This window comes from Crocodylus porosus, unplaced genomic scaffold, assembly GCF_001723895.1.
Source record: "Crocodylus porosus isolate Cpor-Errol unplaced genomic scaffold, CroPor_comp1, whole genome shotgun sequence".
In the NCBI taxonomy this organism is placed as follows: domain Eukaryota; kingdom Metazoa; phylum Chordata; order Crocodylia; family Crocodylidae; genus Crocodylus; species Crocodylus porosus.
Window position 1 is genome coordinate 83,402,192 of NW_017728931.1, and position 14,837 is coordinate 83,417,028.

The 14,837-nt window shown below is 39.7% G+C and overlaps 1 protein-coding gene across 3 annotated transcripts in view; it reads right to left on the reverse strand.

The window, feature by feature from the left end:
• Positions 1–3,098: 3,098 nt before the first annotated feature.
• The window catches only part of XPOT (exportin for tRNA), a 54,927-nt gene continuing 43,188 nt past the window's right edge, over positions 3,099–14,837 (reverse strand). For 2 of the 3 annotated variants that reach the window (XM_019543297.1, XM_019543298.1), the window contains 7 exons: positions 12,690–12,879; positions 10,101–10,217; positions 9,907–10,022; positions 9,530–9,577; positions 6,288–6,359; positions 5,380–5,436; positions 3,099–3,740 (listed from right to left, as the gene is read on the reverse strand). In XM_019543297.1, the coding sequence (XP_019398842.1) occupies positions 3,714–3,740; positions 5,380–5,436; positions 6,288–6,359; positions 9,530–9,577; positions 9,907–10,022; positions 10,101–10,217; positions 12,690–12,879 (627 nt within the window). In that variant the 3' untranslated portion in view covers positions 3,099–3,713. The other variant, XM_019543299.1, reaches the window with a different exon arrangement.

Sequence of the window (14,837 nt, forward strand, 5' to 3'; positions counted from 1 at the left end):
GACCATGGGGGGGACCCCATCAGGCCCCATCCTGTGCCTGCTCCTCCAGCCCCTGAGTGCCCCTCAACCCCCACCCACTCTCCCAGCCCCATCAATTGCTACCCCACCTGGCCCCAGCATCCCAGCACTTTAAAAAAGCCCTGCACTCACCAGCTGCTGCAATGACGGTTGGGGCCTCTGGGGGCTCGCAGCACAGGGCAGCAGGGATCACCTGCCCACCCTCACCTGACAGTACCCAGTGACTGTGGGGCTCTTTTATGTTTAAAGACCAGGGCAGGGCAGCCATTGACAGGGCTGGGAGAGTGGGCAGGGGATGGGGCCTGTTTGATTTGGAGATTCGGTTAATTCGATGGTGGCCAAATCTCCAACTCAGATTCGGCCAAGCTGATTTAGGACAGTGATCTGAATCACCATCTCCCGAATTGGCTGAATCCAAAGCAGCTAATGAGGCCGTCCTGGACTGGAAGTTACATGGAGAATCTTTTGTGCACACTGGCTTGAACTGTCTACATCTGACTGGTTTGGAACCACTACCAAATCTTGAGAGCCTGCAGGCCAGATAAGGCCTGATAGGCTAGTCTATCCAGCCTGTGGGCCCCCTAAAAAATTTAGAAAATTAATATTGATCTGCCCAGGCTGCCTGTCATGAGGCCCTCGATGGCTTGCCAAAACTCAGTAAGCAGCCTTCCACCCAAAATAATTGCCCACCCCTGGCCTAGGGGCACATCTCAGTCAGCAAGGGAAGCTGGAAAAGGTGCTTCTGGAGCTTGAGGGGCCTGATCCTCTGTGGGAATTCCCAGGGCATGTAAGTTTGGGTCCCTTGAACCCCTGGAGCACCTGTCTGGGATGGTGGAAAGCATAGGCAGCTCCCAGCTGCCTATGCTCTCCCATCATAAAACAGAATTCCAAAGCTCAATAGTGACACAAATTGATACTATCTTCATCTCCATAATTTGTGGTGCAAGGGGTTTGGACGTGTTTGCTTAGCTTTGTGTTGCCATAAAAAAAAATTATTGAAGCACAAAGGCAACATCTGTTTCTATAACAATATGTACTCTTTCACAAACTTGCCTGTGGAATAAGAGACCCTATTCTTCTGAAGCTGCAAATTCAACCTCTTAGGTTCAGATCTTGGTGGAAGCACATCCATTCATTGATAGTGATTTTGAAACACTCCAAAATTAGAAACACTACTTGATCCCTGCAGGTTTATGACTGAACTCCTTGGAGGAGAATTGTATGGTCTCCTGCTCGGTGATTTTACCTGCACTCTGGCTATGTATTTCATGTGATGGCAGTCTCAGATAATGACCCAGCATAAGTTGCTCAATTTAAGAACACTTTAATTGCGTTAAAAAAACCGCAAAGAGGGTACCTATATGTAATTTCTAGAACTAGCTACAGCACTCAACCCAAAGTTTAAGAAACTGAAGTGCCTTCCAAAATTTGAGAGCAATGAAGTGTGGAGGATGCTGTCAGAAGTCTTAGATGCAGCACTCCAAGGTGGAATCTACAGAATCCAAACAACCACAAAAGAAAATCAGCCTTCTGTTGGTGGCATCTGACTCAGATGCTGAAAATGAAGGTACCAGGCCACACTGTTTTGAATCATTACAAAGTAGAACCCTGTCATCATCACTATGGAGGCATGTCCTCTGGAACGGTGGCTGAAGCATGAAGAGGCTTACAAAAGTTTAGCACACCTGGCATGTACATACCTTGTAACAGTGGCTACAACAGTGCTATGTGAACAGCTGTTCTCACTTTCAGGTGACATTGTAAATTAGAAGCGTACAATATCTCCCCAAAATGTAAACAAGCTTGTTTGCCTACGTGATTGGCTGAAGTGCAGTGAGGTGCATTGAAAAATACTATTTCTTCCGTTTACCATTTTTACAATGCAATTATTTGAAAACAAAAACTATAAAGTGAGTACTGTACAGTTTGTATTCTGTGTTGTAACTGAAATCAATTTATTTGAAAATACAGAAAAACCATCAAAAATATTTATTATAAAGTGGTATTCTATTACTGTTTAATCATGTGATTAAAAATTAGCTACAATTAATTGCAATTTTGATCTCACAATTCATTGCAATTAAATGTTCCAATCATTTGTCAGCTATATTAATTTTTTTAATGTTTTCTATCCCAATTTTTTGCAATATTCAGCAGAATCAGATATGGTGATGGTCAGTGAGTACAGGGTTTGTTTACAATGGGTCTGTAGTCTGGAGGCACAGCTAGCTGATGAGCACCGTACTCCTCTACTGAGGGCCTGTCATAAGGGCTATTATTAGGGATACTTTCGTAAGGGTAGAGAGAAAAAAGTCATCATCCAAAGCCTTAAGGTCATACAGGCAAGTCAGCAAGTAGTAAACCAGGGATGCTTCAAGCTTAGCCAAGGAAACCATAAAATCCTGTCTAAGGGCAGCTCCAATCTTTCTATCAGTTGCATATTTTTGAAAGAAAGTTTCTTTGGTTGGAATTGTTATATGCTAGAGATGCCACAATTGTGACTTTTGGTATTTCTATTATGACATTTATTGATTCTTGATCTTATTGTGCCTTCATTGCTTACCTTTGATGAGAGTTTCCTATTCCTCCCTAACCACATTGACAAAGGATATTTGCAGCATAAAGTTGTGATAGAAAGGAGTGGAGTTGTGTAGGAACCAAGGAGTTTGTGACTCACTTCAGTATTTGTGGAAGAATATATGGCTAAGAATACTTAATAGTCACTAGGCAGAAACAGCTTGATGGAGGCACTGACAAACAAGACAAAACCACAAAAAAACCCAACCCAAATAAACATCACAATTATTAACTTGGCCCTAGTTGGGACAAAAGTACATATGAATACAACTGTATAAGAACTGGAAGGTACAAAACAAAATAGGAATAGCCACTGGTGCCACTCAAAGACATTTTAATGAAGACATTTTTTGCTTAGTTCACCCACATGCAACACTGAGGCTTATTTGGATCTTACCACTTAGACAAGTTATCTATGAAGCACCAGATCTTGAACAAGAGGAATATGCAGAAGCCATAGAAAATACCTAGAGACCCAACACAATGATTCAAAGACTTGCAGCTTTCACTACATAAATTTTCTTTTATTTTTTTTTTATAAAAAGGTAGAATCAGATGTATTTTTAAGCTAAATCATTTATTAAACCAATTTTATAGATATATATAATTTATCATTAAGACAACTCCAATGAAATGACTATCTACAAAAATGAGTTTGATTGCTTTATTTTTCATGTCATCATACATGAACAACTGAAATATGTATCTTATGAAAACATGTAATTTATTATTTTAAAAAATGTACACAGTTTAATAACCACTGCTATGGTCTTAGAAGGGATTTTTACATTTAATTTCAAAAATAAAAACAAAATATTTCATTGCTGTATTTGTTACAGCATAAACATAAATCATCCTATACAAAGTAAAAGGTGTTGGTGCAGGCATGAAGGCAACTTTTCATGTTGTCACATACCTTGCATGTTTCCAAAATGCAGAAGTTGGGGCATATTCTTTTGCATTTTTTACACAAAGGCTAAAATAATGTTCCATTGTAAGCACAAAGTAACATCATTAAAAACAAAACCAGTTTGAATGGCACAAAAGTTAGCATTTTTATAAATTAATAACTGACTTCCTGATTATGAAAACAGGTACATGAGATTCCAGTATTTTCCTTAGGGCTTTGCTCGCTGAAAGAATACCTATTAAAAAAATGGCAGATTTTATTAAAGATTGAGGAAACACAGATTATACATATTTACAGTATAGTTAAGGTTAGTCAGTATGTATTCAACATTTTAACTTTAGGGAGATTATTTCAAATCCCTATAGCTGTGCACTTATTCCAAGTTATGAACAATAAAAAAAATTAACTGTCACTATAACCACTCTATAAACCCTCCAACAATTTAATAGATATTGTAGGGTTGTCTGTCTCCGTCTCCCTTCCCTTCTGCTTTCCCATTTTTTTCATAGATTCTTTAACAGCTTTTTGTACTAAGATGTGTGCCTTTTTTGTCAGTACCACCAATTTTCCAGACCAGGAATTGAGCACCCCCTCTTTCTAGTTTGTATTTGAAATATTGTATTAAGTATGCATTTTCAGTTTTCAAAGCATGTAAGTTTAATATCTCCCATCACACGTCAGTAAAATATCCAGCTGAAATATTAAAACTTTTTTTTTGTTAATCTAGCATGGGGGTGCTCAATCCCTGGCCTGTAGAAATTCATTGGTGGTACTGACAAAAAAAAATGTATGTCACATGTCTTAGTAAAAAAGCTTTTAGAGGATCTTAAAAAAAAGGAAAGCAAAAGGGGAGGGAGGGAATGGGGGGAAGGTGGAAAGGAAAGGAAAGGAAAGGAAAGGAGAAGGCAGGAGGAAGAGGAAGAACCACCCTACAATATCTATTAAGTTGCTGGAGAGGTTACAGTGGTTGTAGTGACAGTACTTTTTCATACTGTTCATAACTTGGAATCAGGGAGCATAGCTATATAAAAACCTCTAGGTGGGCACAGCAATTAAATGAAACAAAGCAGTAATTTTTCAGTATTCAGGCTGTTCTTCCTCAAAAGAGACTGATTTCAGTCCTCACTTAGCATCAAAAAAATGCAGCTGGAAGAGATCCTCAAAAGGTCATCTAGACCAGGTCTGTCAAACTTCCAGCCCAGCTACTGCAGCTGCTGCATTGGTGCAGCTCCAGAACCCGGGAGGAAGGGGGTGTGAAAAGCAAAGTCTGAACAGAACAGAGCAGTCATTTGCAAGAGACATTCCTATTAATACAACTCGGTATACTATTAGGTCTGGCAAAAGAAAAAAAGAGACAGAGAGAACACTACTGACTCATTTAGCTTGCAGTCTTCCATAAATCTAGAAGTCCTTGTCTGCAAGCCTGACTAGTCATTCCCCAAATTTGTATTTGGGCATATGACTGTTCTGTCACAAATACACCTTGCACTTGTCCTTACTCAATTTCATTTGATCAATTCTGGACCATTTTTCCAGTTTAAGGTTGTTCTGAATTCCTAGTTCTAACTTGTAAGAAGTATATGCAACTATCCAGCTTGGTGTCCTCTGCAAACTATGAAGATATTAAAACAGTATCAGACTCAGGGTAGACCCATGGGTAACCTTATTCAATACCTTCTTCCAATTAGACAGAGCTATTTATGATTTTTTTTTTAGCATGATTCATTTAACAGTACTTTCATCCTTATGTTTGTAGTTCATAAGAAATGTAGAATCAGTCTATTCTTAAGTTACAGGACCAGGGATATGTTTTAAGCCTATTTTCAAATCACCACCATGAGTTAAGTCAATGCATGTTATTTTCAAAATCTTACCTTTAAGTAATTTTTAAAAACTTTAGCATCAGGTTGCTGAAGCGCTTGACAAAACTCCTGGAAATGAACAAAGATTAAAATATGTAAATACTGTAGATAGATGAGTAAGACTAAATGCTTGAGATGCATTAAGAATACTTAGAAGGGAGTAATAAAATGTACATTTCACACATAACTGATGTTTATTCCCTTTTTTTTGTTTGTTTTTTGAGTTTTTTAGTCATGGACTCACTGGGACCCTGGCTCTGTTTCAGTTGCCAGTAATGTCAATTTTCCTTTTATCAATGCCAATACAACATGGACGGATATATTGGTGCACATCTACTTAATATTTATGTATTGTTTTAGTAGCCTATTCAGAAAAAAGCTAGTTACTCAAAGTTTCTCGTTTCTTCAGAGTTGGCTGGGCCAACTATGTACACTAAACTGACGATCTGTGGGAGGAGTTCTGTGGTGAGGTGCTTTAAGTATTCAGCACAGCATCAGTTAAGTTGCTGCAAACTCATATCCTGCCCCTCCCTTCCCAAACTGTGATTAGTAACTCATTTTTTGTTTTGATGGATCAATAGTGTCCCACCTTCCAGCCCTTTATGCCTGGATCTGGTCTCACGGCAGTGCAATCTGGCATGCAGGGCCGTATCACCACTTCTAGAGTGCCTGAAATTTTGGCAGCAGGGGAGTGGCAATTAATGCCGCCACCTCTCCCTGACTGCCAAAGCCAGATGACACTGTTCCACAGGCCAGGGGTTGAGCAACCCTGTGCTACATAACAAAAAAACATTTTAATATTGCAACTGTATATTTTACTGAAGTGTGATAGGAGATATTAAACTTACTAACATGCTTTGAAAACTGAAAATGCATACTTAATGCATTATTTCAAATATAAATGGGAAAAAGGTTCCTACCTGGATTATTTCAGGAGCTACCTGCAGGGAAGGCAGATACTCTTGCTGAAGATACTGAATACATTCAGGACCCTAGGGATAACAAGTACACTCATAAAGCAAACCAACGTTTTATTCAAAAAACAAATGTGGTCTTGTAAAATTAAGGGGAAAAAGGGTGCTGGAAGTATGCTTTATGATACAGAGGAAATAACAGATGATTTGTTTTGGCCTTTAAACAGAGAAGGTATGCATACCTACAGTGTTCCATGTAGTAAAGTTTCATAGCAATAATATAGAAGTGTAACATGAAAGATTTCTCCAGGTTTCAGCATCCCTTATGAGCCTAAAGGACTCCATTATATTTATTTGTTGCACTGAAGAAAATTATTCTTTAAAAAAGAAAGCTTGGCTAAATTAAAGCTGCAGAAATCAAATACTGCTCAAGCCAATTAACTAATGGAAATTAGCTCCTTCATTTATTACCAACATTACAAAATATGACAAAACTCATTCTTTAAGCATTCAGAGGGAGCGTGCACCAACAATTTTATCATTCTAGCTCAGGGCTGTCCAACCTTTTTGAATGTGGGGCTGGATCACGAACTTTTAAATCACTCAGTGCACCGGCGAGCCATATTCAAAGACTTCACAGGAAGTGGTATCACATCAGGAAGTGATGTCATGTGACTTTTGACAATAATGAAGTTACAGGAAGTGACAATGAAATGAATCTGGAAATGTGCCTAGGGAAGTTGTGGTTTTCAGAAAGTATGTATGTTTTGTATGCTTAGGAACAGGACATCCTTTTTCTGTGCAGGGGGTTGGACTAGATTAGGGCTACCCAGCTGACTACCTGCAGGCCACATGTGGCCCACAAAGGACCAGGATGTCATCCACAGTCTACATGGAGTCTGCAAGCAGTTAAGTATATAGGGCATGGGCCTGGGCAGCCACCTCTCCCACTGCTGTGCAAGGGGGAAAGGCCAGGGGGGGTGGGAGGAGGGGTCCATGTCCTGCAAATTAGCCTGCATGTCTGAGGATGGGGGTCTGCATGCTGCTGGAGCAGCCCATGCAATGAGGAGGTCCTAGGGGCCCAACCCCACAGCGTGCAGCCTGTGCAACACATGCTGGTGTTATCTGGGGCCCACAGCCTCACCAGATCTGAACAGCCCTGGACTAGCCTATCCTTGGAGATCCTTTACTAACTTGATCATGGTCATTGTGGTGAATTAAATAGAAATTGTAAGCATATACTGCAGAGATGTGGAAGAGATCTCAAGGATAAGCTAGTTCAGGCTGTCCAGCTCTGGCAAGGCTGTGGGCCCCAGATGACACCAGCACGTATTGCACAGGCTGCACGCTGTGGGGGTGGGCCCCTAGGACTCCCTTACTGCACGGGCTGCTTCAGCAGCATGCAGACCCCCATCTTCAGCCATGCAGGCTACATTAGCAGAACATGAACTGCCAAGGAGGCAACTGGAGGTAGGAGCGCCTCTTGGCCGGGCTCCTCCTGCCTCCCGCCCAGCCTTGCTCCAGCAACCGCATGCCCACAGCCCCGGCCTGGCTCCGAGGCGCCCCCAGCTCCATACGGGAACTTCCCTCGCGCTTCTGTCCACCACACACGCAGGCAGGGTGCGGGCCATGCTGCAGCTCCCCCCGCCATGCACCGGGGGCAAGGGGCAGAGCCAGAGAAGAAGCTGCACACGCTGTCCCCAGCTCATCTAATCAGGCACGGCTGGGGCAGCAGTGACAGAACCCGGCTCACTGATGAGCACAGCCCTGCGGGGGTAAGCAGCTCCCCTCCCCTCCCCTCGCTGCTGGCTGGGGCCCGCAGGCCGGCTTGCCTGGCTGCTGCTGCGGTGGCTCCGCACTCCGCCACGGCAGCTGTGCTGTCGCGGTTCCGCGGGCCAGATAAAATGGCTTGGCAAGCCACACGTTGGACAAGCCTGAGCCGTGTTGTTTTTTTGGTTTTTTTTAAGTTGTTGCTACCTAGTAGAAACATTGGTTTGATGAATGGTTAATGAACTGGGCATCCAAATATATCTCCATCTCCAGGGGTACTGCTAATCTTTTCTGTTATCTACTAAAATTATGTAGTTTTTACTGGAAGAAACAGCATTTAGGTCACTGAATTCTTGGCAACAAGAAAGAAGGAAATATTCAAGATATTTGTTTTTCCAATGTTTGCGAAGTACCAAAGGTACCTTGTAGGTACAGGAACAAGATGCATTTGGCCAACTAGCAGAGGCAGAAAGAGCTAAGTGGTTTCATAAAGATTCACTAGTTCTGTTATTACAACTTGGCATTCAATTTTGCTTGAAGCAAAAGGAATGCAATCCAGACAGTTCTCCTGTAAGCTATGACAGTTCTCCAGTGCTAAGAGTTTTTGAAAAGATGGCCAAAACCCCTCGTTTTTGGCCACAGTGGACAACTATACACAAGGGAGCTCTGCTCCCACATGTGCAAAACAGCACACGTTGGAGCAGACTCGATTGCGTCAGTTGTGAGTCTGCTGGAGTGTACTAATTAGCACGCTCCAGCAGCCTCCGTGTCACGTATATTCAGAGTCCCGGCATTTTAAAAGTGGTGGCAGGGGCACCATTGAATGAGCTTTAAAGTGCCCCTGCTGCCATTTTGAAGTGTGGGATGCTGAGTACATGTAATGCTGCAGGTGCTTTAATTAGAGCGGCTCTCAGAGCCACTCCAATTTAAGCGCCCTCCCTGGGGCGTATGTATAGACGCCCCAAGGCACGCAAATGTGTTTGCATGTGTGCACACACATTCACAGAATGCTGACCTGTTAATAGAGATTATTCAGTTTTTATACTATTTTTTTTAATAATGTAATAATTTTAAGTGAAGAGATCTTTCACATATAGATTACCACAGAATAGAACTTTAAAATGCTGAAAGCAAAGAATCTAAGTTAGTATTTGTGAAACAGAAAAATGAATTTTACAAGACAGTGATTATGCTGAATTTAGGAAAATGTCTGAATTAGTATAGTATTAATATATAAAACAGGATGGCTAATGTATTTTGCAATTCATTGCAACAGGTTACTTTTGTGAATTTCTGTGGACCCGATGATCTTGTGGAGTCCTTTCCAATCCTAAATGTCTATGAAATCTATTACATTTCCCTAGTTTTAGATTTTCCTTTAGTCTAAAAAACACTTTCACAACCTTCAGGATTATTTTAATTTTGAGGATTCTCCCTTAGGATACATTTAGCTTACAATAAATTTTAGAAATTCTTACCCTTTTGAGATGAATTGTTTTTAAAGTTACTGCACATTCTGATAAAGCCTGCAAAAAAATTACTAGGATTAACACAAATTTAAGATTAAAGTACAGACAAGTGTTTGAATATTAAATTATTGTACTATTACTTTACACCAGGGGACTCAGTCCTGCAGTTCTCTCAAATCAGCCTGAAATAAGTGCAGGTGGCTTGCAGAAATCAGTACCAAGTCTCATCCTCCCCTCCCCCAAGCCCCTCATCTAGTTTTTTTGTGTTTGATATAAAGTCTCAACAAAAATCAATGCTTTGATGTTGTATGCATTTTTCAGCTTTAAGCCGCTGCTAAATATGAGGGAAGTAAAGGTTCTATACTTAACCAACAAAAGGTATATACCAATACTGTCTGTGCATCTGCCAAGTCAAATGTTTGTTTTAAAGGTGCCAAGAAACATGCAGGAACAATGTGTTTGTAGACAAAGTCTGCAAAACCCACTGGTCCATCTTTGCCTCCTGGAAAAAAAAAAGCAGTAGTCAGTATTTTACTTTCTAAACACTTGTGAAATCAGAAAGCCATCAATGCAACCTTACCCCAAAGCTCTACCAACTTTGAAAGAATAATAAAGCAGGTTTTCTGTGCAATAGGATCTGGATATTCCACTGCTCCTTGAATGATAGTGAACAATATTCGCTCCACATTCTCTGCGCCTATAATAAATTACAGAAAATTGGATTCTTAAAAAATAAACTCAGCTGTGAGTGAATAGCTAATTGTCTGTAATTGAAGAAATGTGATTTCTGAATTACGGAATCAGATTTTAAAAGTTATATTCTCAATACACAAAACATTACTGTAGAAGAGTATCTCAAATATTCTGTGAACTTAAAAACGGGCATCTATGGCATTTTTTTTAAAACTGTAATAGAGCACTTATAAAGCTTCACAATTTTGCCAGGCCACCAATAAAATGTTTCTGGATGAAAGAAATCAGATTCTGAACTGCAGAGATAGCCATAAATTAAAATTCATTTTGGGTTTTGGCACAACTGAAGTTAATATAGTCACTGGCAAAGAGATGGATGAAAAATAGGAATTTGATTCGTCTTGACAAATACTGCTGTGACCAATTCTGTGGGTGTCTGATAGAATGCCTATAAAATCTTCTGTATTTTTTCCCTTGCAAGTAATCTGCTAAAGTCTATATTTTTGTAGAGCTTTATAAATCAGCAAAAACACTGGGAGTGAAATGTTTCCACAGAAGGGATTAATCTATCAACTGAAAAAACTTCCCAGAATCAAAAACAAATGTTCTTTAACTAAACATTACAGGAGAGGTGGGAGTGGGGAGGGAAAAAAAAAAAAATGTCTCAATACTTTAAACTGATACATGTGTCTAAGAACTAGTCACAGCTGCATGAGACCAGGACAATTAATCTAGGGAGTGAGGACAGAAGGACGAATCATGAAAGCTGTCATTATCCTAGTATTTTGTCTTTCTAAAGGGTATTTGCATACATTTATTTACCAGAGCGAACATTCAATAGCTACCAATCTGCCCTCTACAATTAACAAAGAAAAACTGCCATGCTCTATCATGTCAAGCACTCTGCTGCAGGATTTGGTTGGTAGCAAATATTCAGAGGAAGGTGCAATAAGTCTCAGGGAGCAGCTTGCTTACAGGCAGAGCATCTCCCTCTACCCCACTGAGTCACTGTTTTATACCCTAGATCATGAGCATCTTGGAAACCATAGAAGTTTTATCTTTGGAAGTATCTAATCATTTTTGCAATCCTAAAACACTTGGCCTCAATGCTGGTTCAAGACAAGTTCCTGAAGTTATTAAAATTTGGTACCTAAAACTGTATTTCCTTATGCTTGACTGTCCTTAAATAAAAGAAGGAAAAAATATCACGAACTCAAGGTTTTACCTTCTCTATTTTATTTGTTCTGTTATCCCTCTATACAGGCTTAGTTTCCCATCCAAACCGAACATGTCTAGTCTAATCTTTCTATGCTCTTCATATGAAATTGTGCCTCATCATCACTTTTGTTACCCATTTGTTTTCTTTGAGACAGACTGACTACAGCTGAGCACAGTAATCCAGGAACCAAAATAAGGGCATTAAAGTATTTGCTGGCCTATTATTTACGTATTCTAATGTTTTAGACCCTCTAACTTCTGATGCACACTGAGTGAAAGTCTCTTTTGATGCCCCACAACAGCACCCAGCTCTCTCCCCTTCACTGCAAACTTATACAGCTATTTAAAAACTGCAATGTTTGTGGGGTCCATTTTTTCCCTTGCAACAGAAACGGAGATACAGTTATGTTTCGGTGCGTTTCCCATATATACTCAGCTTTATATGGTAACTTCAAAATACCTCAGTTGTTTGCTAAATATGATGCCGCGTGCAAGTTTCCCACCTCACTTAGTTAATTACTCAACGATCAGTTCCTTCACACATTTTTGGCATAGACTTTTATAGCCTCGCTTACATAAAATTTCATATTTTTGTTACTTTTCTCAAATGTCTCAATATTTCCTTCCATTACAGCTTCAAACAGCCTGGCTCTGCATTGAGTCAACAAGACATCTGACATTTTCAGTAACAAGCAGCCCAAACTTTGTACTAGCTGTTAAGGGTGGTGCAAAGAGGCTGGTTAGGTATCTAGGGAGTTATATGGAGACTTTGTCCTCAGAAGAAAGAGGAGACCGAGGGAACAGCAAGGGTAACCAAGGAAGAAGGAGCAGCCATAGCTCCTGTCCACTTAAGTGCACAGATAGTGAACTATAGCCTCTGCTGGCAAACACGAAAACGTGCATGTATACCAGCACAACGTTATCTACCTATAACAAAGTATTCCATATAATGATTTCTCTGAAGTATGGCCGATGACTTGACCATATTATCTGCATTTCCAGTGAAATAAAGATTTATAATGGGGCTGTACTATTTATCTGACATTACAACAACATATTGACAAAATAACTAAAAATGAAAGTATTCACATATTTTCATTAGAAACACTGCAGACATCTTTAGTCAAAATTAAGTGCAGCTCATTTACAATAAATATTGCTATAATTTAGAAGAATTGCACTAGTGTTGACTTTGGAAAATAAAACTGTTTGCTATATAAATGTTATTTATAGTACGTTTCCAAAAGCGATTGCTCACCCTGATTAGCTATGACTTCACTCATACCACTGCCAGTGACTGTCTGTAAGAAGGCAAAATAACTCCTCCGTAACATTTGCTTTTCTAGAGCAGCAGACTGGTCATTTTCTTCTGCTGGACGGAGCAACACTTCAAAAATAGCATGAAGTAGCGGCATAAACATTTGCTGCAGAAATGGAGAAACCTGGGTCTGGAGAAGTAGAAAACACATTATAAACTAATCATTCATTAATTACAAAGATTGAATACCTGAAAATTAAAGATCAGTTACAAAAGGAAAAAAAAAAATCACCACAATTCTTAACTTTTGGTGTAATTTTCAGCATGTGGATATACCATACATAGTGATACACACACACACAAAATTATATACCTATGGATCCATTTATTCTAGAGCTACTATAATATTTTCTCCATATTTACACTAGTGAAAGTATTCAATCCCTGCTTCAGATCTAGAAAGCAGGCATTATACCCACAGAAAAAGGGGAAACAATCCTAGACTTGCAATAGCCCAAGCAACATTTATTTTAAAATTCTGGAAGACCTCAAAGTGATGGATTTCAAAACGTGGCATCTTGAGAAAATCTGTTTTCTGTTACCTTCAGAGATGTGTTAAAGTCGACAGTGCCCTTTCAACCCTTCAAACTTTCACCTTCCCTCTTCCTTGAAGAAAGCCTAATAGATAAACTCGAAATCAGAAGGTTACCCAGATTTCTTCAAATTTGGCAGTTTTATAAACTGATGTGACCGTTTGTCAGAAGAACAGACATTTTCATAAACTGTTAAACTGACCTTGTAGGAATGCAAGTGTCACGTTCGTATTTTTCTTATAGTGAGTAGTCCATAAGATACAGGTGTAAGGCAATCCCTATTTACTCTCTGCCATGGCAATTTACTTCCCTCCACCTTATAGTGAATTACCTTCAGTGTCAGTGTCAATTGTGAAGCAGCTAAGGAGATACGTTATAGTATGAAGAAAGTTTTTCCTTCCCCAGCTTCTCAAAAAGTTCACATTCCTTCTCCACCAGTGCAGAGAGTAGAATCCCCAGTAGTGCACCAGTGCCCAAATGTCTCAGGTGACGGTGGTTGTGCCATATCACCACATTAGCTCACCAACCACACTATATTCTCTTTAGCATATTTAGGTTTCTAACGGTTGTTCAGCATATTTCAGAAGAAACCCTCAACTGAAAGATAGGTTTGAAGATTTCCATGTACCACAGCTTCTGAAACATTTCTATGAGGATCAATTTCTGTAGGTAAATCCAGAATTAAGTCCTATCCTAGTCATAATTATATATTAATGTAGCAACTGAACATGGGAAAGCTGTAGGTTGACAAGACAACTTAAAAAAAGCACATGAATTAACAAGACTAAAAAAAGCCAATGTGTGACCAACCAGCTCTTGAAAAAGCCATGGTTTAAGAATTTCTACTATACAAAAGTATAAGAATGTGAGACTCATGCTGAACATATACGTATACAACTTCCCAAACAGTGTTGCTCCAAAGACATGTTATCTAGGTTTAAGAACGCTGTATTTGTGTATATCTCTTGTAAAGCAGAGCAACCAGCACATACTTTTGGTAAAATAATATTATACCTTGCTCTTGTAAACCAGTGTTTTTCCCTATATATTACACACCTAGTGGTGTAACTAGGGCAGGGGAACCAAGGCAGCTGTGCCAGGCATAGACTGGCAGGGAGGATGGGAATGGACACAACAGCTGCTGCTGATGTGCAATTGCAAGTGGCAGCAGCAACTGGAAGTCACTGCTGCCCCTGAGCATAGCACCTGCTGTGGACACCCAGCTTCACTATTACACCTCTGCACACACCACCATGTTCAAAAAAGCATGCATACCTGTACATTATGCCTGTACGTACCTGTAAATTTCGCTATAAAAGAAAGAAGATTCACTTAAAGACAATTTAACAAAGCTTAACTGACATTTAAAAAAAGAATTTAGCAGATATACTTCTTGCCTATTCACCTTGACTTTATAATTGAAAACAGACTATCCTTATATCAATATATGAAGTTTGCTTTTAAGTAGTAAAATACCAAAATATACAGGCTGTAAATACAATTATATTTTTGATGCTTTTTTGGATTATTACAGTCAAAATACTCATAATATAAA